Genomic DNA, 27762 nt, shown 5'->3' on the forward strand with positions numbered 1-27762 from the left:
AAAAAAAAAAAAAAATGTTTTGAGAGGGATTTACAATGACAGATCTGACAGTTTGCTTGGGCTGCGAAATATAAATCCAATTTGGATCTCTCTCCAAGAGTAAGCAGGTATTAGAGGATCAGACACGGACAGTGTGTCTGTAGTATAACTGTATTTGTCAATCATGATTTAGTGAGTCATTCAATTTTTGTTTTGTGTATGTTATGACCATTTAACATTTTAATACAGAGTTAAATATAAATCACTCCTTTATAGCCTCACAATCAAATCTGTCCCTCAGCTATTTGATTTATAAAGTAGGGTAGAACACTGCAAAACCACTAAAAAGATGCAAATTTTGTTATCTGCTTTAGAGTGCTAACTGCACCTCTCCATTCAAAATGAATTTTACAAGCTTAAATGGTCCTGTCTGAAAGCTGCACACGGTAAGGAAAGCAAACAGTTCTATGCATACACAAATTTCCTATTTTTAATGGACTTTAGAAGCCACGAGACCACCTGCTCTTTGACAGATGCTATCCAGGTGTATATTCTAAAAATGTTGCCCAGAATAATCTCCAGGCAGACAAATTCAAGAAAAGTAAGTGGAGTGTGATCAAGAATTCAAAAAAATAGAGGGAAGAAATCACTATCCATATATTCTGCAACACAGAAGGTAATGGGTGACCAAGTCAAAATGCTATGAAGAGAATCTCTTTTGTGTACGCTGCAGAGTAAAGTACAATCATCAGTAGGTGGAGACACCTCCGGTAGATACGGCAGACAACATTTTTTGAAGTGAGGGAAAACATGCGGCAGAAGTGGTCTGATCAATACCCAGAATGCTCTGAACTCAGGTGATACTTTAAATGGCTTTTTTTGTTCAATGGCATGTTAACTTCAACGGCAAGTGTCATTTAGAAATGCTAGCAGTCATTTTTTAATTTATACATGGAGAAATTGAAGTTTTGTATATCCTCTACCATACTCCAAGGATATACAAGGGCCCAAGTTCCTTTGCAGGACTCCAGCTTGCACATTTAATGTCCAAGTAGTTCTCCCAAATCCTTATCTGGTAGGAGATTTAAGAAAGAACATGCAATACACAAGCAAGACTATAGACATTCAGAGCAAGGGAGAAGGTACATGCTGCCAGTGAGCCAATGGCAATTTCTGAATGGACAAGCACTGTATTTGCTTTGCCAAAAGCAACATGATTACAGTCCATTAGTACATGGCCTGAAAACATCCTACTAATACAGAATTCAGGTTCCACATTTCAACTTGTTTGCAGTCCCTCCTCATTCCCCAGCCAAGAAATCCTCCCGGCCTGGAAGAAAGCAGGGGGAGACTTGCCTCCCAGAGTGGCAATGGGACTTTCACCCAAAAAATGCCAAACGTACAAACAAGCAACATGTCTGGGGGTGAATAAAGATCTGAAAACCCAAAAGAATCTGTACATGACCCAGCACATATGAGCTGGCATCAGGGAAAGAGATGAATGCATAATAAATACAGGAATAGCAAGAACATTTTTAAAAGCCACTGCGGTCCCAACACTGATTACCTTTTTTTAAACATAGATTCACAAACATGATTTAGGTATGTGGGGCACGCAGATCAGTCTGGATGATGGCACGCGTCACGCACCAATACTGAAGAGATCACTACTGCCAAACAAGATATTTGGTGAAGACACACACCAAAGTCAAACAATTCCAAAATCCAGCAAGCTTTTACAGTTGCAATGCTTCCTTTTAGCTGTATCCAGGGCTCTTCTCTGGTGGCATTTTAAAAAAGTTACTGGAGGCAGCAATAGTGGCTTTCTCGGCTGCTGGTGTTTTCCCAGTCCACTCAGAGTTCTGCGATCTCAGGGACGGTGTTGCTGGTAGCTCTGACTCTGCTGCATCCATGTGGACAGATAAAGTTGCTGGAATATAAAATTGCAAGAAAGGGGGAACAGAGGAAGAGAGTAGGAAAGGGGGAACAGAGGAAGAGAGTAGGAAAGGGTAATTAAAAAAAAAGTTAGAACAAGTGACTTCATGACAAACACCTCATATATATAATTTCTTATATGAATGTGTTATTTCCTGAGTTCCCACAAGTTTCCCTGCCAAATTCCTTTGAAATACAGGTTCTTGATAGCATTAACACCTTTGCCTTAATGAGTCTCACATTTAGAACTCAGGGTTCCTAGTCGACTACCTAGTCCTCTTAGTCAAAGTTTCTGTGGAAAATCAAAAGCTTTAGCTGTCCTGTTATGAAACTGAATCAATTCATAATCACTCAACTGAAAATAACTTGATCTCTTCACAATGATGCAATTAATCCTGTATCTGAGAATTTCGAAGTCTCTGAAGGCTTGACAAATTTCAGGTTGCAAAGCTCAGTTAAAGAGGAGAATATACATCTCCTCCTTACCCAGTAAACGCAGTACCATGAATATCCAATATGGTGAATCAGCAGATTATAACAAGAAGCTACTTGCTAAACTAGGTTGGAATCCATTCTCATTTTTTCAGTGCAACCACTGCTTCAAAATGGGACAGGTTACAATTAGCAAGAGAGATTTGCAGATCCATAGCTCAACTCATCGGTCACCCAAATTTCCAGTAGGAAAATCCAGTAGGATTCTCAGAAACCTAGAGATAAAAGAGTTTACTCCCATTCTCAGTATCCTGAATCACTTGATCCTCACAAGCAGAACAGGGCAGGAGTAATTACCACAGGAGTCTTTGGGGCAACCAGAATTTTTTTGAACAAGTAACTGCTTTAGTATGAAACACATCTCGTTTTCATTGTATTCTAGCAACAGATAATAGCTGTTTGTGTGTTTTTACTACAAGTTGCATCTGCTGCTCTGTAGTGGATGAAGGATAAAGAGGCCATAACAAGCCTCAACTAGAGGACTGACTACTTTGAAGTTTAAATAAAAAGCTGGTTTGATGCTTGAGGTTTCACACTCAGTAGACAATCCTGCCTCTTTACATCCACAACAGTGAGTCATTCCCATACAACCACAACACCACAGCTGATAACACTACATTGCATATTTTACTTCTAGCTCATCAACTTCCTCCATTTGAAGGTAATATGAAACATGAAAAAAAAAAAAAAGTAAGTCAAAGTACTTAAACTAATAATCACCACCAATACTACACTGTGGGCCCCTTCCTAGCAGCCTCCCCACTCCGGCTCTCCATCTTTGCTCATAAAAATAAAAAAAAAATCAAAGGACTGAAACAGACTTCTTGCTGCTGGGTACCATCACACCATGACAAAGAGGGAATGCATTAGCAAGAAACAGGAGAGGGAAAATTCACCAAATCGCTACTACTCATCAGGCTGTTCTCTGACGAGCAGTTTCAGAGGCTACTAACTGGCACTTTTTAGAAATTATTATTTTTCACAAGCTAAGTGTAAATACATTCTGAGGCATGTATTCAAAAGCCTATTTATGCAGATTTTTACCCCCAGACTTACTGTAATACCTGACCAGGATGCCAGTTACCATGTGCACCACTACATATATAAGGGACTGGACCACCTAAACATTAAAAACATCAATGTAAGGCTGAACAATTGTTCACCATTTATTTCACAGCCATCTATACTGTAGCCTACTCTGACAAAGAGAAGACAGACATGACAGTCTTCATCACTTCATCTTCATAACTACCATGAATAACATTTTATACAGTATTTCTCAGACAAGTTCTACTGTGCCACTGAGGACATTATTCCAAATCTGTTGTACTTCAACGGAAAGTAACTAAACACAAAGACACTATCCATGCCCCTAAGTCTTGGATCACCAGAAGTTCAAAGAACATTTATTACTACATATTTTCTTCCTCCCTCTGCACTGACTGTTGGTCACTGAGTTGAATGAACTTCTGCTCTCATCCAGATTAGCCAGTCTTACTTCCTCCAGATTTCCTTATTCTACTGCCAAACTACACCAGCCAGACTTTTATTCTTACCCATTGAAAACCTCATGCTTTAGGGCTCGCATACTTCTCAACTGTGTAGTGTAGAAAGCACTAACTTTCCTTTTCAATCTCTCTCAACATTTCCATAAGTTTGCTCACAACTCAATTTTGGTAATAGTCACTTCCTGAAGTGCAAATGAGTTCTGAATTTTCTACCTGCTTTTTGTTGCTCTCAAGAGACAGGCCTTTTTCCAAAATGCTATTCTTTAACAGCTATGTCATTTATGGTATTTGGGCCAATTACCCTCAAAGGGCAGGACTAATACCAGAAGTTTAATGCTATAACAATACAACAGAGATCTAGACACTTCTGCTACAGTAATGCATGGGTTTTTATGTTCATACAAAGGGTCTTTGACAAATTATGTTTTACCAAAATCCATAGAATACTCACATTCATAAAAGTACGTGAGAAGACACAGAATAAACTTAGTTTGCATGGCTCCCAAATAAACATATGTCTAGCTCACTTCTCTCATTCCTGCAGCTAGAAGGGAGATAGCATCCACATCACATATGCCTTTTATTAGCATCTTCTGATTTCAGCCAAATTCAACTCAAAACTTTCTGTGGATGGTGGGGGGTGAGGCGACAGGGGAAGATTTGTAGCTGCATGTTTAAGAAAGAAGCTAAATTCATCACAATGACAGGGGAGAGTGTTGGCAGAGATTTGAGCTATTTATTCTTTTAGGAAAATCCTATAAAGAATGACATGAGGAAGCCTCTATCTGCAGTCTTGTTCATCACACTGGTGAGGAGTCCGATAACAGATGTATGCAGTAGCGTGATTTAGTGCCGGGAGCTGGCCCCTGATGTGTATTAATACAGCGGCAAAGCGGAACGAGCCCCTCTTCATCACTCATCTCTATAAAAGAGGTGGAATCCGAGATGGCCCGATGTTCGGCAGAGCAAGCCCATTTGTTCTGCTGACTGATGGAGCCAGCTCAGGCTGTGTCCTTCACCTCCATGGGGCACTCGGGTTGCAAAAAAGGAGATCACTGAAGCAGGACCTGGTCAACAAGTGAGACGAGAGCAGTTGGACTCAGCTAAGGAGCTATTTAAAGGTGAAGAAATCCCGCACCCTGCGTACCTGCAGTGACAGGCATGGGCCTGAATTCTGAGTCACCTGTGTTTCATCTTTTGCAGAAAAAATAAAACAACACAAACATAAAAAGCCTCTGTAGTGAGAAAATGAGGCTGTCATGATTCCTAAGGTACAGGAGAACACCAGTATAAGACATTTATCTAGGGGCAAGTAGATGCATGGCAAGGGAGAAAAATCTGTATCTATCTCATCAATGTCTAAAAAGCATAAGAGTCTTCAGTTAATTCTACATTACTGCAGAGTAACCCTACGTGTTTCTTTAGGCATTAGTAATTCCAAAGTCAGATCACCTTTGAGAGATATAATACCCAGATTTCAGAAGTTTCCAAGTTACATACCCAGGTTGTGCTCCAGCTGCAATTAGGAAGCTGCTGTAGAAAGCCAGCTAGGGCACAGCTTCAGTTACCCAATCACAAATTTTCTTTCTGCTAGTCAGTATTATAGCAAACCCTGTCCATAGGTGTTAACTTTGCTGGGCATATTTCTAAACTGGGCCTAAGGAAGAGGTCTTTACCATTTCTGACCATTGAAGACCTTTGCAGCACTTTTCTCTTGATGATCAGCACAAGCATCCTGTCCAGATTCCAGTAACTATACTCTCCTTCCTTATTTTGTAATACATACTTTCTCTCCCTCATCTCCCTCCAAAAACCAACCTTTCAAACCTCTATGCTATTTTCCAGTGCTGAGTTCCACTCCAGATGCAGATTCAACTCTTCAAAAAATGTTTACTATACAATTTGCCTATTTTGAAACATAGGCAGAGAAATAGAAGCTCTCCCTATAGAAAGTGACCAGCAATGCAGTACAGAATATACTCTGAACAATAAATAAATGGACAGGTAACAGGGGACAGTGAGACACTAGCACTCATACCAAGACAACCTAGTATCCCAGAACTAAAATTCTCTGGCTACGTATATACAATTTTACTAACCCTTTCACTACAGAAGTTTGAATGCCCTGGCATGTATTACTCAAAAGCCAGGCAAGAATATTCTAAATAAATAGTCAATAACACATGACATTTTTGCTAAGCACTTTTGCCAATTTAATGTTCTTTTATCTTCTTTTTTTTAATACACAACTTTTCAGATAGTCTGTAATCTAGACCTGTGGCCTGGAGAGCTAGCATAACTTTCTTCCCTGCTTCATTATTTTACCCAGCCTAAGGAAGACATCCAAATTTCCCTCCTCCTATTCATCATCAGTTCCTTTAGCCTTCCCCACTGTTTTCCCATCACCATTTTTCCCCATGACCTTATCCACCACCTCATTACTGGATTACAACAATAGTTTTTTAATAAACTAGTTGGAAGAACATCGGTTGCTTGATAGTAGGCAAAATATTTCAAGAGGGGGTAGAGTGAGAGGCCAGAAAGTCTACTAAATCCCTGTGTTCTGCAGCTTAAAACTTCTTCAGATTCCAGTGAGTAATAAATCACTTTCCAGAAATATGCCACGTGAAAATAAACCAGCATTTTAATCACTACATCCCCAGAGCAAGAAAAAGAAAAAAGTGACTATTTTCATACACAAGAGTAAGCCAACTCTCAGGGAATAGCTAGTCTCACCCAGTGATGATACAAAAATTGCCAGATTTCTACTTGTGTAAAAGTGGCTCTGGTATACCCTTTTTCAGGGTGTTTCTAGACATCAGCTAGTGTCAGATCAACAATGAAGGAACACACTGTGTACACTTATCACCTCCTTATTACCATGTATTCCATAATTTAGGAATGGTGGAAATAACACCTTATGAAGAAACAGATTATTACCCACTGTACAGCGAAGCACTGTAAATTATATTAACTTACCATAGCGGCAGCGTCAAAGATTTGTTTAGTAGGCAGCTTTTGATGCTATGCAAAAACACATGATACTCTCTCTCAAACACATTTCATTAGTTTCAAATCAAGGTAATGCTATTTTTGACTAATGTCACTCTAGCACTTTGCTCAAGAGGGACACAACTTTGGAAATGCTGACACACAAATTACCTGATGCTGGGCTGGACATGGAGGCTGCAGCTGGCTTTCGTTTCCTCTTGATGTCCCTTGAACATGGTGGTCCCAGGTGTAAACTGGCTTGCCTACAGAGAAATTCAAGCAAATTAAAACTCTGTTCCAGTATTACCTTCCTGTAAGATTCTGGCCAATCACTCACCAAATCCCATCAGCTTCTTAACTAGTAGGCAGCACAAATCAAAAGCTTCTCAGGGAAGTTTTGCTCACATTCTTCACTAATATACCATTATGCTCCCATTTCTTTTAAGAGCTCACACACACATAAATGGCTCAGAGGAATAACTATTTCTTAGCCTTTATAGGATCTGGTTTTGTATTAACTTTAAAATAACTCTTTGCATAAGTGAAGATGTGATCACGCTGTGATATGACACATGTCCTACCATTACTTCTGTACAAGTGTAGCAAATATCTGCAAGATTGCTCTTGGGAAGAATTGCGTGGTATTTGCCCCCTATTCAGAAATTATTTTGCAACCCATTTAATACTTTTTTTTTTTTTTTTTTTTAAAAAAAAAAGGCAAAAACCCAAACACTAATTTCTCAAGAAGATTCTCTAGACCTGAGAGTGAATGGAGAGAACAGAACAAAGCACAGGATAATAAAGACAGAAGTTAGTACTGTTCATTCTTCATATCTTTCCCCTTTCTTTCTGATACAGCTTAGTCACATGATTGATTCTGGTTCCAAAGAGGATCTCTGACCAAGGGCACTCTTCCCAAAATATACACACAGATTTCTGATATTTTAACACTCTGCTGAATTGGGCATTAACAGGCAGCCTATCATTTGTTAAGTAACAGCCAGGTTTTCTGCACTGGACAGTCATTACTTTAGAGTTTAGGGAAGAGAATCAGAGGGCAGCACTTGAAGTATTGATGCATGACATGAGTCAGTAGTCATACGGTTCTATGATACTCTGGTAAAAGCATATAAAGTGCAACTGCTCAGAAGCAAGTTTTGACCTACCTATTGCTCTTTCTAGAGTTGTAGTAGACAAGGTATTTCATAGCAGATCCTCTGTGATACTATGCATTTGGGCTGCTCTTCCAGTTTCAGTTCCTTTGAAGTCCAGAAATGATACATATTTCCAGAGACAAAGCATATTTTGGGGCATTAAAATACTGTATAAGGAAACCCCAATGCAAAGTGAATACATACCAAAAATTCCTAGCTTAAAAAATAAATAATATATATATATATACACACACACATTTGGTTACAGATAAAAATAGTCAAAAGTGAACAAATGAATTGCCATCCTGATTTGTCCTTCTGTGCATACATGCTACAAGAATGCCAAATTAAATGATCACAGTTTATTTCCTATGAGACTCCAGCTTCATACAAAGCACAGAACACACACCTCTGGAGAGGTGAGGGCCGGGAACTGAAGGAAATTGGGTCTGACCCATCTGCTGTTAAAGACAGAAAAGGCAAAGCAGGAAACTGTCAAGGCAAAGCTCTTGCAATGAAAGCAATTGAGCAGCAGCCCTGGAGAGATGCCCGCCTGTTGCCAGCTCTCTGGTATTTGAGAAGCCAGAGAGAGACTTCAGCAATGAGGACCAGTGCTCCTCACCTCATCACATCAGTAGCTGTGGCTGTATTTGCAGAAACTCTGAGCTATGCTGCTATGGATCTGTAGGAAATGTGATTTGAACCTGCAAAGACTACAAAGGAAGCCACTGCAAATTGCCAGTACACGGGTTTTTCATCTTGGGCCCCTCAAATTCAGAGACAATTCCTAGTTTTTACTTCAGTCATTCTGACTTAAACTCCCCATCGATAAAATAAGGGCGACAATAACATCCAAATTCTCAGCACATAAATACATTCATTAACATTCTAAGCTGCAGGAGGTACCCTGAAGACACTAACAAGGAAATTACTTGTTCCCTCTTCAGAGTGGAGTCTGGATGCTGCGCAGTAAATAAAGCTTGAAGTCAGTCTAAATGAGGGGGAAAAGAACCCCAAACCCAAGCCGCTGTCATTCAGAGAACCTCAACCCTCCTACACTGACCTCATGAGGCAGAACCCCATGTGAAGAGAAGGGGGGAGAAAAGACGGGACCCATGACCCTCAAACCCAACAACAAATGATGCAACTGCTTACCTGCATTGTACTGTGCACACAGAAGGCCACTGATTACAGCAACACTGGCCACTCAAATTGTAGCCTTCTTTGTCATGGGAGCACAAATTTTCCAGTTTGCTTTCTTTATTGCTGGGGGTAAAGGGGGTGAGGAGGGGCGTGTTAAGGAAGGTACTTGTTTAAACATCTAAATACATATGTAAACACAGGAAACCTGTTGCTTAGAGTCCTGCAGACTCAGGAGGGTGACAAATGCCACCTGCTTCAGGGCAGTCTAGTGGTAGCCTCTGCACTGCTTGAGTGCAGGGCAACGGCCACACCTCATGGTCCCTTCTCTCCCCTCCTGGAAATCAGACCCTGCACCCCTCATTCCTGCTCCTTGCTGTCTCCACTGCACTTGAAGGACTGACAAGGGATAAAAGGCTCACAAAAGCTCCCCTTGCTGCTCTTCTTTGTATAGGTTCCTTTCATGGTGACACTGGACAGCCAGGAAAGAAAACACAGGACTTCTTTCATTCACCATACAACACTGCATTAAGAGTGTCTTCAGCTCTGGATTTCTCAAAATGGGAACGCATGTTTCCCTATGGTGGGGGGCTGGGTGAGTCCAAGCACTTGCAAATTGTGTGGTGAAGCAGGATGAAGAAACATCCTGCAGCAACCCTGGTGAAACTCTCAGGAGGCTCATGTCAAAATTACTAGAAAAACATCAGTGTCAGCACTGGCATTACTTCAGCAGAACCACTGGTTTGTCATCGCTGCCCCTGCAGGCACTCTGTGAGGAAGAACCTATGACACTTCTCAAAGTAAGATTTCTCCAACTGGGTGCAATTTTAAAAGTGTGTTTTACAAAATCCATGTGTTTCATCTGCCTGATGGCAGCAACTCCTGACAAAGATTTGCTCTTGTTCTTACCTTTAGATAACTCCCTGTTGTTCCCCTACTAGAAATGAATAAAAATTAATGTCATTTAGCATTTTGAAACTCTATATTATGTTTCATTACAGAAATATTATCAAGTATCTGCTCTTACTGGAAAATTGCTTTACACCAGGAGGGAACAAATCTTGTACTCCCAGATTTGAAATAGCCTTTGTTTAGATGTGAGAAATCCTCCATTAGTACGTAGCAAGTCTACTTGCACTCATTTGTAGGTTCAGTTGATTCTCTGAGCTGGAAAAGCATGAAGCAAGCATGGTCTGAAAAACATCAAAATAGGTAAAAGCCACCACAGTCAGCCCTGCTACTGAATTTACCACCAGCTATTCAAACTGAACTGAAAATTCTCAGCCCTTGGGTGTAAAATTAAGGACGTGTACACAAGAACCATTCAGCTTTTTTTTTTTTATATATATATATATATATATGTAGAAATGCCTCCAATTATCAAATTAAATGCTTCATTCCTCAGAAAAAAAAATGCAAGTAGGTGGACGACTGGACCGGCTCATTATGAGTTTTAAGATATCTGACATTTTTGACTGTTAGCCACAGTTGGTCACATTAGCCAAATCTGGGCAATTCCCATAAGAGAATCTATTGTTAAAAGCTCTTTTCTCCTTCCTCCCAAAAAAAAATCAGCACATTGCACCAGGAACACTTCCCAGTTCTCACAGGTGCAGCTTGCAGATGAGAGAGGAAAATCATCACTTTTAAAAATTGGACACCCTCCCTCCCCACAATGTAGTGTTGAGAACCTGAAGCAATTTCCAGAGGATCTTGATCTTTTTGTTAAAAGCATTCAATCAATTTGGGGTCTATTTTTTTTATAATTAATTCCTTGGAATAGTTATATAGAGGGAGTCCTGTTTTGTTCCTTCCACAAATGTGCGTAGCTATCAATACTGGGACACAAATATATGCAAAAGAAAAATCAAAGTCCACTGCTTATTTGATCTTTGCAGCCGCTGCTATCATGGTAAAAAAGAATGATGCCAATCTATCTTAAAAGGATGTTAGCATTGGCAAAACGAATGGATATCCATTAAACAATTGAGACTGACCCACTCATTTAAATTAAATCCCTTCTGGGACTGGGCAGATCTGAAGCAGTGACTTGGAAGTAAAAGGCTAGTCAAGAGAGTTTGGAATTGTTTCAAATTCCAAACAGGGAGCATCTCACCTGTCTAGAGAAAACGTCATGACAAACTGGGAAATAAACAAAATCCTTGCAAAAAAACCAAAGAATGGACATGATAAATCACCTCAAATCCTTCACTCAAGTTTGCAATTCAAAGGAAGAAAAACATAATAACTCCTTATAGACCTACAGGTTACAGTTTACAGTTAAGGAAATAGTCAAGGAAGCATGCGGATTGATGAACGTTCCAATACTGTAAATCTAGTTAGATGCCAGTGAAGCCTCTCTTCTCCCACTCTCCACTCAGTTCACCTTTATATCAGATAAAACACTTACTTTGTATATATTGATTTATTTCCAGTTTCTAAAATCAGAACAAAGACTCTGCAAGAGCCTCGTTCAGAGAATATACATCATGTTTAAGACAGAGGAATACAAGAAAGAATCTTCTTATTTACATGTTACCCCCAAAACAGAGTCCTAGGAACCCAGAATCCAATCCCTATCAAACAGTTACATCTTATGACCACAATGCATGTCCAAAAAGAATTTGAGTAGACCTGTTTGTGAACCCTCTCTAGGTAAGCTGCCTGGGAAGGAGGAGGAAGCCAGAATGGAACTGATGGTGGCTTTGGCAACTGTCTGGTGTTGCCAAATTTGAGAGAAAATGCAATGGCTTCAGCAATGCCCAGGGGCTCCAGTCAGGTAAGACCAGTCTCAGATCATGGCATTCTCACAAGAACTTCCAGCAATGAGGTCTCACATACACCAATCTGGGCAACAAAACCAAATGCTAATGTAGGACATAAACACTATGTCCAGGACTTGAGATCTGAAGCAATAATTCAAATGTAGCACTATTCCATCACTGGAATTTTACATTCATTTGGAAAAAAAGGTACAGCTGTACAAAGGTACATGTATTTTAAAGCTGGAAAAGCTGTAGAAACCATTGCTCCCTAATGTTAGAGAACACAATACCAGAAAATGGCTTCCTCCAGTCGCTCCATCTTCTCTCAGATGAGTGCAGAAGAGCCCTTCCACTTGGAGAAACCTACCATCTGCTTCTTCAGTGTGATAGTGAAGGCTACAGGCTACCAAAAGGGCACTCCTACAAGCTGGCATCTTCCTTGTGCGCCATGAGAGAGAAAAGCAGAAGCAACTGCTACAGTGATTAAGAAAGACATTGCATACTTTTTGGCAAGTATCATATTGAGGTAATAAGCCCACTAATGATCTCCCTCTTTTTTTCTGATTTCATTGCAATGTGCAGGCACTTCACACAGCTGAGTGAAAGAACTGAGACAGAGCTGCTGAAGCAGAGCACATACACAGTGGACAATACCCCAAGCCAGCAGAACTCCATCTGCCAGTACAGCCAGAAAGGGGGAATCCTCACCAAGGATGCTCTTCAACTCAGTGATCATAGTGAAAACACAGTGATCATGCTTAAGATTGCATGCTCATGTGTCATTATACTACTACAAATAAACCCATGTGCAGAAATGCTCCTTCATTTGGTGTAGATAAATGTTTTCTCACCTCACCTTTCTATGCAATTTCATTACAATTTTTTGGTAACATCACAAAAGTTCCACCACCGTGACTTTTCCCTACATTTGCCAAAACATTTCCCATTTTGCAACAGATATCTATACTGTATCATAAAAAGTCTTTTGTTCTAAACCAGAAGCAACTATCATTTTGCATAGACTGACCTTCACTATAAAATTGACCATTCAATGTCTTTTGGGTGCCTCTGTGTTTATTTCAATGGCTAATATTTGGCTACAACATTCCTTCCATAAAATTACTGTCTTCAAATTGAAGCCTGAAGATACACAGAAGCAACTGCTTCCCACAGTACTTTGTTCCAATGGTTAATCTGTCTTCACTGGTAAAAGCTCATAACCTATTTCTAACTTGAATTCATATGGCTTTAGCTTCAAGTTCATTTTTAAGCCTATCTGCACAAGAGAAGAGATGCTTTATTACCGACTATTTCCATAAAGGACTTTCTACCACACAGGCAAGACACCTCCAGTCCTCTTCTGATAAAACTAAACAGACTCAGCTCCTAACTATTCCAAATTATAAAAACTGTCAGTCCAGAACTGCACTGTAACACTGCTAAAGGAATGCAATACATTTTGGAATTAAAAAAAAAATTAAGATTATTCTTACTGTCTAGGATCTTGTACATTGAAAAACAATGGTAAGAACTTTAGACTCAACTGCTTTAATATCACTTTTATGGTAGTGTTACAGAACTGTTTGGGCAGCAAGGGCCAGCATGATGTTTGACTATGTCAGTACATAAAGCCTTAATAGCTAGAGGTAAACAAGTGTTCCTCCTTCTGTAAAGAATAAGAGTAGACACCAAAACTGAATGCAGATGGATGTGAAATACTGGGGATCTCATGGGCCATAATTAAAGGTTAAATTACAAGTTTTACAGTGTGAAGCTCATGAAAAATTACTTATATGGATAAGTCATTAGTTAGTGGTTTCCATAAGACTTGTTGACTGGGTAAAGGTAGTTTTACATGAGAAAGAAGCCTAATTATAGAGGAAAAATAAGACTTTTCAACCCTGCTGAAAAAAAAGCATAGCAAGAAACAATGTCAGGATGTTGGTATTCTGAAAAAACTATTCCAAGAGAAGATGCAATTTCCTTATAAAGAGAGCAATGAGTAAGAAAACTGACTACCAAGAAAGATGAGCTAATCTTTAGTCGATATTTTTCAAGTCAGACTACATGTTCTTCTAAAAATAAATACTATAGCCAAAGGTTCACAAAAATTTTTTCCAGCCTTGACGAAAGAGTTTGCAAATCTTTTTGAGACAGGACACTGGGCTAAGAGAAGATAAAAGGAAGACACCACTATATAACTAATTTGACCTTGCAGTACCCCCCTAGGCATCCAAACCTGGCCACTGTGAAGGACAGACTACCAAGCCAGACAGACCTTTGGTCTGACCCAGTGCGGCCGTTCTTATGCTGTTCATCCCACTTCCTTCAGAGGTTACACGGAAAAGAGGGCAGCTCTGCAAAACCCTGATCATCCTCATAATACTGGCAGCTCTGCTTTAAGACAATGAATACCCTAGGTCATGCATGCAGGGCTCAGCAATAGTTTTTCTGATTATTGTCTGCAGTTATATATGTTTTGCATCTTTCTCTGATATAACAGGCTGTGCCAGTCCATTTTCCCCTTTACCAATTATCTGAGTCGGTACAAGAATTCTCTGTTCCTGGTAGGCCAGTTAACACATCTTTGTCAACTCACTGGAGTCACACTAACAGCCAGGTTTGCAGTTAGGAAGGCATTTTACCCACATTAAAGTTGAGAAGGATATTGAAGGTTCCCTCTCACTCCACAACATATGTCTGTATGTCACCTGACGGAGGGCCAGCCATGCACCCGTCCCCAAGTGCTGGTGACAGTTTAGTCTCCCTGCACTTGCCTATGGCACAGTTTACTTTCTTAAGAACAAGATGCTTTGGTATAATTAAGACATTATGTTCTCTATGCTGAGTTCAATCCTTGTACTGGGTAAAAGTTAACGGCCCAAGATAATCTTGTCATGCCTTCTGTATAGCAAGTGGCCCCTTATGCTTTATCCCTTAAGAAGCATTGCTGTATTTTCCCCCATATTTGATGTTACAAAAGCAGGATGTCTCAAGCACAAAATACAAACTGGAACAGAATGCAGGGGATAGACACAGTAATGCAGTATCACAATGAGAACAGAAGTTTGTCCTCCTTTGATAGTCTTCTATTTCCTGAACAAATAACTGGTAGCGTCTTTTACTTTTGCATCACTGAAACGTTCTCTGGTTACAAAACTGTTATTTAAGATAACAAAGCACAGTTCTTATCCACTTTACATAATTGCTTTTCGATATCCAGGCACACACATTGTTTTATGTAGCATCTTCTTTCTACAGTGCAGAAGGGGTTACAATAAGAGGCACTCAATCACCCTTCTTGTTCCCCTTCCTCATCCTCTGCCCGCTGAGCAGGTCTCTGCAACATCCCCAAAGTAACAGCATGAGCTTCTACAGTTCGAAGGACAGCACTAACTATCTCAATGTCATTATTCAGGAACACTGGCAAGACACACCTCTGCACACCACAATCATGAAGCTAATCTATCATTCAATAGCACTAGTCCCAGCCTCTTACGAGTTTCTCTCCAGCTACTGTTTTGTTGCTTTCTTTACTCTTTACTGTACCTTACCTTAAGTTCATAAATCCATCAGGCCAGAAATTACATTCTTTCAAGTCATAGTTCTCTAGTACCTGCCAAACTGGGCATTAAACCTCACTAGAGTTCACTGGAACTTCTGGAAATGTGCAAAGAGCAACTATTAAATGTGCTCCTCCCAGCTCTCAATTTCTTTCACTGAATGTCCATCTTCTCCCTGTACATAAATAAATACATAAATAAAGTCCTGTTTGCAAAAGGATGTCATTTTAAGACTGATTCTGTCACCTATGAAAAATTGTGGCAATTACATGAGGTCCCCAGTGACAGAAAGGGGTACATATCATCTCACCTTTCTAAAAAGGCAGGAAGGAGGATCTGGGAAATGGCAGGCTACTCAGCCCAACCTTGGCCTCTTGTAGCCTTATGGAGCAAGTTCTGGAAGCCACTTCCAGGCAACCTGCGAACAAGGTGACTATGAACAGGCAGCCAGATTAAACAAGGCCATGCCTATGAACCTGACTGACTTTTATGATGAAATGACAGGCTCTGTGGATATGCAGAGGGCAGTGGATGCTGTTTGCACTGACTTCAGTAAGCCTTTCGATTGTAGTCTCTCATAGCATCCTTCTGACCAAATGGGGGAACTACGGACTGGATGCCACCCAGTAAGAAAGGTCAGTGAGAAACTGGCTGAACTGTCAGGCCCAAAGAATAATGATCAATGGTTTGAAATCTGTGTGATGGCCAATTATGAAGAGCACGCCTCAGAAGACAGTACTGGGATACTGTTCAGTGATCATTAGTGAACTGGTAGAAACAGACAGAACATACTCTCAACAAGGTCAAAAATAATGGCATGTTAGGGAGCGGAGCCACTGATATGCTGGAGGGTGGGGGTACCACCCAGAGGGACCTTGACAGATTGGAGGAATGAAAAGACAGAAGCTTCATGAAGGTAATGAACAGAATAGAATAGTCCTACAGCCTGACTACTTCAGGGCTGAGCAAAAGTTAAAATATATTAAGGACACTGTCCAACTCTGAACCTCCCCTGACACAGTTTTGAACCACTGGATACCAGGGAGAAACGTGCTGATGCACTTCCCTCTCCCCTCCTCCTTCTCAGGAAGCTGTAGAGAGCAATGCGGTCACCCCTCAGCCTCCTTTTCTCCAAACTAGACAAACCCCAACTCCTTAGCCACTCCCCATAGGACATTCTTTCCAGACCTTTCACCAGCCTTGTTGCCCTCCTCTGGACACATTCAAGTATCTTAAGATCCTTTCTAAGTTGTGGGGCCCAGAACTGCACACAATATTAAAGGTGAGGCCTCACCAACACTAAATACAGTGAGATAATCGCCTCTTTTGACTGGCTGGTTGTACTGGGTTTGATGCCCCCCAGGATGTGGGTTGCTCTCTTGGCTGCCAGGGCTCACTGCTGACTCATATTGAGCCTACTGTCAACTAGCCCCTCAGATCCCTTTCTGCAGGGTTGATCTCCAGCCACTCCTCTCCAAATTTATACTTGTGTCCAGCATTACTCCATCCCAGGTGCAGAATCCAGCATTTGTTCTTGTTAAATTTCATCCCATTAATGCTCCAGCCTATCTAGATCCCTCTGCAAGGCCTCTTGTCCTCTGAGAGGGTCAACAGCACCTCCCAGTTCAGTATCATCAGCAAACTGGCTAACGGTGCATTTAACTCCTGTATCCAAATCATTGATACAAACATTCAACGGGACTGTCCCTAGAATTGAACCCTGCTGATGACCAGTTGCCAGCCAGATGTACCCCCATTCACGACAACCCCTGGAGTGCTGCCAGTTCTTCAGCCAGCACACTGTGTACCTGCTTATCTCACAGTTGGACAACTTGTCCAGAAGGATGCTGTGAGGGACAGTATCAAAAACCTTACTAAAGTCCAGAAAAACTACATCCACCCTTCATCCCCAAGGCAGATGACCTTATCATAGAAGGGTATCAAATTAGTTAAACAGAAATTTCCTTTGTGACCCCATGTTGACTGTGCCTGATGATTGCATTGTCCTTTAAATGCCTTTCAGCAGCACCCAGTACGACCTTTTCTGTAAGTTTTCCAGGTACTGAGATTAGTCTAAACAGGTCTGTAGTTTCTTGGGACTTCCCTCATGCCCTTCTTGTAAAATGGAATAACACTGGCCAGCTTCAAGTCAGCAGAGACCTCCTAGGACTCCCAAGACCTTTGGTAGATGATCGAGAGGGGTCCTGATGTAACATCCATTAGCTCCTTCAGTGCACTGGGACAAATCTTCATGGACTTAGGAACATTCAACTTACAATTTCAGTGTCCACAAATGGAAATTCACTGTTCCTGCAGTTATGGTCCTCCAATTCAGAGGACTGGGCAGCCCAAGGTCTGTCAGTAGTATTAGAGACTGAGGCAAAAAAACCCACTGAATGCCTCCGCTTTTTCTTCATCCTGATTTGTCAGGTGAGCATCTTCAACAAGTATTGGTCCAATGCTTTCCTTAGATTTCCTCTTGCTATTAATGTACTTCAAAACACCTTTTCTGTTGTCTGACACAACACCAGCCAGTTTCAACTCTAATTAAGCTTTGGCCTTTTGGGTCTTCTTCCTGCATATGCGAACCACAGCTCTGTAATCTTCCTGCAAAACCTGACTTTGCTTCCAGAGAACATACAATTTCTTTTTCCTCTTGAGTTCCAAGAGGAGTTCCCTGTTCAGCCAAACTGGTCTTCCGTGCCACCTGCTTGACTTTCAACACAAAGGGATTGCCTGCTCACATCCTGTTAAAAGGCGGTTCTTAAAAACTGACCAGCACTCATGGGCCCCTAAGCCCTCAAAAGCAGATTCCCTAGGGACACTGCTAATTAGCCCGCTGAGTAGCTAAAAGTTAGCTCTCTTAATCCAGAGTAGCAACTTTCTCATTACATCAAGAATTTTAAACTCAACTGAGTTCAGTGTGATCCCTGTGGCCAAGCCATCTACCATCACATCTCCCACAAGTCCTTCTCGATTCACAAACAACAAGTCTAGCAGAGCATCTTTCCTAGTTGGCTCACCGAGTACTCGTGACAAGAAATTATCTTCAACATACTTCAGGAATTTCCCAGACTTGCTTGTCACAGTTGTATGGCATTCCCGGTTGATGTCTAGGAAATTGAAGTCTCCCGCAATGACAAGGAGAGAGGACAAACCTGGAAAAAGACTGGGAAGCCCTGGTGGACAAGGAGTGAAATATGACTTGAGTATCTTTGAAGCAATAATCACATACTGGACCACCTTAGTAGAAACACAGCTACCAAATCAAGGCACATTATTATTCCATTCTACTCAAGCAATCCACACCTGAAGCGCTGTGTCCTTCACTGTGAGGACTGTGCGAGTACAGTGTGAGTTATAAGGCACCTGCCTTAGGGGAAAAGAGACAAACCAACGCAGCTTGTTCATTCATCTAAGAATGCTGCAGATATTCAAATCTGTATCAAGCTACTGAAGTCTGAAGACAGATTTTGATAAATACCCTGAAGTAACAAGTTATATGATTCATTTAGCTTGTCTACTATCTCAGGAGAATCAAATTTGGTTGAGTCTGACTGACCTGCAAACGGATTCTAACCTAGAAACAGGAAAGACAGGGCAGCTGCAAGAACTTGAGTCTCTTGGCACTTCCAGAAAGTTGCATGGCAGGAAGTATGGCTTACCAAGACAAGGCCTGCCACAGTTACTCTTCAGTACTCCCACAGGTACATTCAACCTCTAAAGGCAAGGAAGACCTCTTAGGAGCTTACAACCTAAGTAAGGGCTTAACCAGATGAACAGTGCTACTGACCTCAATAGGAAAATCTGATAAATTATCCTTCCCTGTCCCCCAGGAAAAATCATATGAAATCTGGCAACTGCCCCCTGCAATGAGCAAGATGAAGGCTGTTGATTCCCCAACACCTCTCTTATGAAAGTTTTAAGACCATCCCGACACCCCAGCAGAAACAGAACTACTCTGAAGGATACTCAGAATGTAGCAAGATATATCAGAATTGTTTTTTAAAAGAGGAACACAAAGGCCAAAACTTTAGCTGTAATCAGTAATCTGAGTAAGTCTGTTGAATAAATTCAAACCAAGAGAGGCTGTGGAGGATCCTTCATGAGATGAAAAGCACTCAGTTGGCACAAATACTTTTTTTATGAAAATAATCCCTGCCACTGAAACAGCCTGAAAGTTTGGTTACGAGGTTTCCTACCTTCAAATTTAGCTGCAGGTTGTCAAGAGAATGGGACCACCTTTCCCCCTCACTGTGTTCAAGAATACTAGATAGTCAAGCTACTACTCTTCAGGTTTACCTTCTCTTTCTATGTTCTAGGTTAAGCCCTCCAGCACTGAGACTGCCTGTGCTATCTCTTAAGCACCACTGCTCAAAATAATGACAAAATGAGACAATCCAATGACTGCTTATAAACAGGAACACTCCTCTCTTCACATAACCCTTACAGCTTGTCCTGTAATCCAAACTGACCTCTGTACTGCTTCAGCAAGGTAAAAAGGCTTTCCTTGTTCCAATTAGTTCTAAAATGTACCACCACAAAAAAAAAAAAAAAATGTTTTGAGAGGGATTTACAATGACAGATCTGACAGTTTGCTTGGGCTGCGAAATATAAATCCAATTTGGATCTCTCTCCAAGAGTAAGCAGGTATTAGAGGATCAGACACGGACAGTGTGTCTGTAGTATAACTGTATTTGTCAATCATGATTTAGTGAGTCATTCAATTTTTGTTTTGTGTATGTTATGACCATTTAACATTTTAATACAGAGTTAAATATAAATCACTCCTTTATAGCCTCACAATCAAATCTGTCCCTCAGCTATTTGATTTATAAAGTAGGGTAGAACACTGCAAAACCACTAAAAAGATGCAAATTTTGTTATCTGCTTTAGAGTGCTAACTGCACCTCTCCATTCAAAATGAATTTTACAAGCTTAAATGGTCCTGTCTGAAAGCTGCACACGGTAAGGAAAGCAAACAGTTCTATGCATACACAAATTTCCTATTTTTAATGGACTTTAGAAGCCACGAGACCACCTGCTCTTTGACAGATGCTATCCAGGTGTATATTCTAAAAATGTTGCCCAGAATAATCTCCAGGCAGACAAATTCAAGAAAAGTAAGTGGAGTGTGATCAAGAATTCAAAAAAATAGAGGGAAGAAATCACTATCCATATATTCTGCAACACAGAAGGTAATGGGTGACCAAGTCAAAATGCTATGAAGAGAATCTCTTTTGTGTACGCTGCAGAGTAAAGTACAATCATCAGTAGGTGGAGACACCTCCGGTAGATACGGCAGACAACATTTTTTGAAGTGAGGGAAAACATGCGGCAGAAGTGGTCTGATCAATACCCAGAATGCTCTGAACTCAGGTGATACTTTAAATGGCTTTTTTTGTTCAATGGCATGTTAACTTCAACGGCAAGTGTCATTTAGAAATGCTAGCAGTCATTTTTTAATTTATACATGGAGAAATTGAAGTTTTGTATATCCTCTACCATACTCCAAGGATATACAAGGGCCCAAGTTCCTTTGCAGGACTCCAGCTTGCACATTTAATGTCCAAGTAGTTCTCCCAAATCCTTATCTGGTAGGAGATTTAAGAAAGAACATGCAATACACAAGCAAGACTATAGACATTCAGAGCAAGGGAGAAGGTACATGCTGCCAGTGAGCCAATGGCAATTTCTGAATGGACAAGCACTGTATTTGCTTTGCCAAAAGCAACATGATTACAGTCCATTAGTACATGGCCTGAAAACATCCTACTAATACAGAATTCAGGTTCCACATTTCAACTTGTTTGCAGTCCCTCCTCATTCCCCAGCCAAGAAATCCTCCCGGCCTGGAAGAAAGCAGGGGGAGACTTGCCTCCCAGAGTGGCAATGGGACTTTCACCCAAAAAATGCCAAACGTACAAACAAGCAACATGTCTGGGGGTGAATAAAGATCTGAAAACCCAAAAGAATCTGTACATGACCCAGCACATATGAGCTGGCATCAGGGAAAGAGATGAATGCATAATAAATACAGGAATAGCAAGAACATTTTTAAAAGCCACTGCGGTCCCAACACTGATTACCTTTTTTTAAACATAGATTCACAAACATGATTTAGGTATGTGGGGCACGCAGATCAGTCTGGATGATGGCACGCGTCACGCACCAATACTGAAGAGATCACTACTGCCAAACAAGATATTTGGTGAAGACACACACCAAAGTCAAACAATTCCAAAATCCAGCAAGCTTTTACAGTTGCAATGCTTCCTTTTAGCTGTATCCAGGGCTCTTCTCTGGTGGCATTTTAAAAAAGTTACTGGAGGCAGCAATAGTGGCTTTCTCGGCTGCTGGTGTTTTCCCAGTCCACTCAGAGTTCTGCGATCTCAGGGACGGTGTTGCTGGTAGCTCTGACTCTGCTGCATCCATGTGGACAGATAAAGTTGCTGGAATATAAAATTGCAAGAAAGGGGGAACAGAGGAAGAGAGTAGGAAAGGGGGAACAGAGGAAGAGAGTAGGAAAGGGTAATTAAAAAAAAAGTTAGAACAAGTGACTTCATGACAAACACCTCATATATATAATTTCTTATATGAATGTGTTATTTCCTGAGTTCCCACAAGTTTCCCTGCCAAATTCCTTTGAAATACAGGTTCTTGATAGCATTAACACCTTTGCCCTAATGAGTCTCACATTTAGAACTCAGGGTTCCTAGTCGACTACCTAGTCCTCTTAGTCAAAGTTTCTGTGGAAAATCAAAAGCTTTAGCTGTCCTGTTATGAAACTGAATCAATTCATAATCACTCAACTGAAAATAACTTGATCTCTTCACAATGATGCAATTAATCCTGTATCTGAGAATTTCGAAGTCTCTGAAGGCTTGACAAATTTCAGGTTGCAAAGCTCAGTTAAAGAGGAGAATATACATCTCCTCCTTATCCAGTAAACGCAGTACCATGAACCTCCACATATACCCAATATGGTGAATCAGCAGATTATAACAAGAAGCTACTTGCTAAACTAGGTTGGAATCCATTCTCATTTTTTCAGTGCAACCACTGCTTCAAAATGGGACAGGTTACAATTAGCAAGAGAGATTTGCAGATCCATAGCTCAACTCATCGGTCACCCAAATTTCCAGTAGGAAAATCCAGTAGGATTCTCAGAAACCTAGAGATAAAAGAGTTTACTCCCATTCTCAGTATCCTGAATCACTTGATCCTCACAAGCAGAACAGGGCAGGAGTAATTACCACAGGAGTCTTTGGGGCAACCAGAATTTTTTTGAACAAGTAACTGCTTTAGTATGAAACACATCTCGTTTTCATTGTATTCTAGCAACAGATAATAGCTGTTTGTGTGTTTTTACTACAAGTTGCATCTGCTGCTCTGTAGTGGATGAAGGATAAAGAGGCCATAACAAGCCTCAACTAGAGGACTGACTACTTTGAAGTTTAAATAAAAAGCTGGTTTGATGCTTGAGGTTTCACACTCAGTAGACAATCCTGCCTCTTTACATCCACAACAGTGAGTCATTCCCATACAACCACAACACCACAGCTGATAACACTACATTGCATATTTTACTTCTAGCTCATCAACTTCCTCCATTTGAAGGTAATATGAAACATGAAAAAAAAAAAAAAGTAAGTCAAAGTACTTAAACTAATAATCACCACCAATACTACACTGTGGGCCCCTTCCTAGCAGCCTCCCCACTCCGGCTCTCCATCTTTGCTCATAAAAATAAAAAAAAAATCAAAGGACTGAAACAGACTTCTTGCTGCTGGGTACCATCACACCATGACAAAGAGGGAATGCATTAGCAAGAAACAGGAGAGGGAAAATTCACCAAATCGCTACTACTCATCAGGCTGTTCTCTGACGAGCAGTTTCAGAGGCTACTAACTGGCACTTTTTAGAAATTATTATTTTTCACAAGCTAAGTGTAAATACATTCTGAGGCATGTATTCAAAAGCCTATTTATGCAGATTTTTACCCCCAGACTTACTGTAATACCTGACCAGGATGCCAGTTACCATGTGCACCACTACATATATAAGGGACTGGACCACCTAAACATTAAAAACATCAATGTAAGGCTGAACAATTGTTCACCATTTATTTCACAGCCATCTATACTGTAGCCTACTCTGACAAAGAGAAGACAGACATGACAGTCTTCATCACTTCATCTTCATAACTACCATGAATAACATTTTATACAGTATTTCTCAGACAAGTTCTACTGTGCCACTGAGGACATTATTCCAAATCTGTTGTACTTCAACGGAAAGTAACTAAACACAAAGACACTATCCATGCCCCTAAGTCTTGGATCACCAGAAGTTCAAAGAACATTTATTACTACATATTTTCTTCCTCCCTCTGCACTGACTGTTGGTCACTGAGTTGAATGAACTTCTGCTCTCATCCAGATTAGCCAGTCTTACTTCCTCCAGATTTCCTTATTCTACTGCCAAACTACACCAGCCAGACTTTTATTCTTACCCATTGAAAACCTCATGCTTTAGGGCTCGCATACTTCTCAACTGTGTAGTGTAGAAAGCACTAACTTTCCTTTTCAATCTCTCTCAACATTTCCATAAGTTTGCTCACAACTCAATTTTGGTAATAGTCACTTCCTGAAGTGCAAATGAGTTCTGAATTTTCTACCTGCTTTTTGTTGCTCTCAAGAGACAGGCCTTTTTCCAAAATGCTATTCTTTAACAGCTATGTCATTTATGGTATTTGGGCCAATTACCCTCAAAGGGCAGGACTAATACCAGAAGTTTAATGCTATAACAATACAATAGAGATCTAGACACTTCTGCTACAGTAATGCATGGGTTTTTATGTTCATACAAAGGGTCTTTGACAAATTATGTTTTACCAAAATCCATAGAATACTCACATTCATAAAAGTACGTGAGAAGACACAGAATAAACTTAGTTTGCATGGCTCCCAAATAAACATATGTCTAGCTCACTTCTCTCATTCCTGCAGCTAGAAGGGAGATAGCATCCACATCACATATGCCTTTTATTAGCATCTTCTGATTTCAGCCAAATTCAACTCAAAACTTTCTGTGGATGGTGGGGGGTGAGGCGACAGGGGAAGATTTGTAGCTGCATGTTTAAGAAAGAAGCTAAATTCATCACAATGACAGGGGAGAGTGTTGGCAGAGATTTGAGCTATTTATTCTTTTAGGAAAATCCTATAAAGAATGACATGAGGAAGCCTCTATCTGCAGTCTTGTTCATCACACTGGTGAGGAGTCCGATAACAGATGTATGCAGTAGCGTGATTTAGTGCCGGGAGCTGGCCCCTGATGTGTATTAATACAGCGGCAAAGCGGAACGAGCCCCTCTTCATCACTCATCTCTATAAAAGAGGTGGAATCCGAGATGGCCCGATGTTCGGCAGAGCAAGCCCATTTGTTCTGCTGACTGATGGAGCCAGCTCAGGCTGTGTCCTTCACCTCCATGGGGCACTCGGGTTGCAAAAAAGGAGATCACTGAAGCAGGACCTGGTCAACAAGTGAGACGAGAGCAGTTGGACTCAGCTAAGGAGCTATTTAAAGGTGAAGAAATCCCGCACCCTGCGTACCTGCAGTGACAGGCATGGGCCTGAATTCTGAGTCACCTGTGTTTCATCTTTTGCAGAAAAAATAAAACAACACAAACATAAAAAGCCTCTGTAATGAGAAAATGAGGCTGTCATGATTCCTAAGGTACAGGAGAACACCAGTATAAGACATTTATCTAGGGGCAAGTAGATGCATGGCAAGGGAGAAAAATCTGTATCTATCTCATCAATGTCTAAAAAGCATAAGAGTCTTCAGTTAATTCTACATTACTGCAGAGTAACCCTACGTGTTTCTTTAGGCATTAGTAATTCCAAAGTCAGATCACCTTTGAGAGATATAATACCCAGATTTCAGAAGTTTCCAAGTTACATACCCAGGTTGTGCTCCAGCTGCAATTAGGAAGCTGCTGTAGAAAGCCAGCTAGGGCACAGCTTCAGTTACCCAATCACAAATTTTCTTTCTGCTAGTCAGTATTATAGCAAACCCTGTCCATAGGTGTTAACTTTGCTGGGCATATTTCTAAACTGGGCCTAAGGAAGAGGTCTTTACCATTTCTGACCATTGAAGACCTTTGCAGCACTTTTCTCTTGATGATCAGCACAAGCATCCTGTCCAGATTCCAGTAACTATACTCTCCTTCCTTATTTTGTAATACATACTTTCTCTCCCTCATCTCCCTCCAAAAACCAACCTTTCAAACCTCTATGCTATTTTCCAGTGCTGAGTTCCACTCCAGATGCAGATTCAACTCTTCAAAAAATGTTTACTATACAATTTGCCTATTTTGAAACATAGGCAGAGAAATAGAAGCTCTCCCTATAGAAAGTGACCAGCAATGCAGTACAGAATATACTCTGAACAATAAATAAATGGACAGGTAACAGGGGACAGTGAGACACTAGCACTCATACCAAGACAACCTAGTATCCCAGAACTAAAATTCTCTGGCTACGTATATACAATTTTACTAACCCTTTCACTACAGAAGTTTGAATGCCCTGGCATGTATTACTCAAAAGCCAGGCAAGAATATTCTAAATAAATAGTCAATAACACATGACATTTTTGCTAAGCACTTTTGCCAATTTAATGTTCTTTTATCTTCTTTTTTTTAATACACAACTTTTCAGATAGTCTGTAATCTAGACCTGTGGCCTGGAGAGCTAGCATAACTTTCTTCCCTGCTTCATTATTTTACCCAGCCTAAGGAAGACATCCAAATTTCATTCCTCCTATTCATCATCAGTTCCTTTAGCCTTCCCCACTGTTTTCCCATCACCATTTTTCCCCATGACCTTATCCACCACCTCATTACTGGATTACAACAATAGTTTTTTAATAAACTAGTTGGAAGAACATCGGTTGCTTGATAGTAGGCAAAATATTTCAAGAGGGGGTAGAGTGAGAGGCCAGAAAGTCTACTAAATCCCTGTGTTCTGCAGCTTAAAACTTCTTCAGATTCCAGTGAGTAATAAATCACTTTCCAGAAATATGCCACGTGAAAATAAACCAGCATTTTAATCACTACATCCCCAGAGCAAGAAAAAGAAAAAAGTGACTATTTTCATACACAAGAGTAAGCCAACTCTCAGGGAATAGCTAGTCTCACCCAGTGATGATACAAAAATTGCCAGATTTCTACTTGTGTAAAAGTGGCTCTGGTATACCCTTTTTCAGGGTGTTTCTAGACATCAGCTAGTGTCAGATCAACAATGAAGGAACACACTGTGTACACTTATCACCTCCTTATTACCATGTATTCCATAATTTAGGAATGGTGGAAATAACACCTTATGAAGAAACAGATTATTACCCACTGTACAGCGAAGCACTGTAAATTATATTAACTTACCATAGCGGCAGCGTCAAAGATTTGTTTAGTAGGCAGCTTTTGATGCTATGCAAAAACACATGATACTCTCTCTCAAACACATTTCATTAGTTTCAAATCAAGGTAATGCTATTTTTGACTAATGTCACTCTAGCACTTTGCTCAAGAGGGACACAACTTTGGAAATGCTGACACACAAATTACCTGATGCTGGGCTGGACATGGAGGCTGCAGCTGGCTTTCGTTTCCTCTTGATGTCCCTTGAACATGGTGGTCCCAGGTGTAAACTGGCTTGCCTACAGAGAAATTCAAGCAAATTAAAACTCTGTTCCAGTATTACCTTCCTGTAAGATTCTGGCCAATCACTCACCAAATCCCATCAGCTTCTTAACTAGTAGGCAGCACAAATCAAAAGCTTCTCAGGGAAGTTTTGCTCACATTCTTCACTAATATACCATTATGCTCCCATTTCTTTTAAGAGCTCACACACACATAAATGGCTCAGAGGAATAACTATTTCTTAGCCTTTATAGGATCTGGTTTTGTATTAACTTTAAAATAACTCTTTGCATAAGTGAAGATGTGATCACGCTGTGATATGACACATGTCCTACCATTACTTCTGTACAAGTGTAGCAAATATCTGCAAGATTGCTCTTGGGAAGAATTGCGTGGTATTTGCCCCCTATTCAGAAATTATTTTGCAACCCATTTAATACTGTAGAGTCATCTTAGAATGTACCTGTATTCCAAATGTCCATGCATATTGTTTCCACTACAGTAGTAAGTTCATAAGGTTAGGAATGCAAA

General features: G+C 40.6%; 1 protein-coding gene and 1 long non-coding RNA gene across 4 annotated transcripts in view; both read right to left on the bottom strand.

Moving 5' to 3' along the window:
* Positions 1-445: 445 nt before the first annotated feature.
* Positions 446-7230, bottom strand: LOC106887889. Its single transcript, XR_001411984.1, has 2 exons — positions 7077-7230; positions 446-1909 (listed from the first exon to the last, which is right to left on the bottom strand). It is a non-coding gene; the product is annotated as an uncharacterized LOC106887889 (long non-coding RNA).
* A 13285-nt stretch (positions 7231-20515) lies between these two features.
* LOC106887976 (G patch domain-containing protein 2-like) overlaps positions 20516-27762 on the bottom strand; it is a 31800-nt gene continuing 24553 nt past the window's right edge. For all 3 annotated transcript variants that reach the window (XM_014941844.1, XM_014941847.1, XM_014941846.1), the window contains 2 exons: positions 27157-27248; positions 20516-21979 (listed from right to left, as the gene is read on the bottom strand). In XM_014941844.1, coding sequence (XP_014797330.1) covers positions 21807-21979; positions 27157-27248 — 265 coding nt within the window. In that variant the 3' untranslated portion in view covers positions 20516-21806. The remainder of the gene's footprint in view (positions 21980-27156; positions 27249-27762) is intronic.

This window comes from Calidris pugnax, unplaced genomic scaffold, assembly GCF_001431845.1.
Source record: "Calidris pugnax isolate Ruff unplaced genomic scaffold, ASM143184v1 scaffold56, whole genome shotgun sequence".
Taxonomy (NCBI): Eukaryota; Metazoa; Chordata; class Aves; order Charadriiformes; family Scolopacidae; genus Calidris; species Calidris pugnax.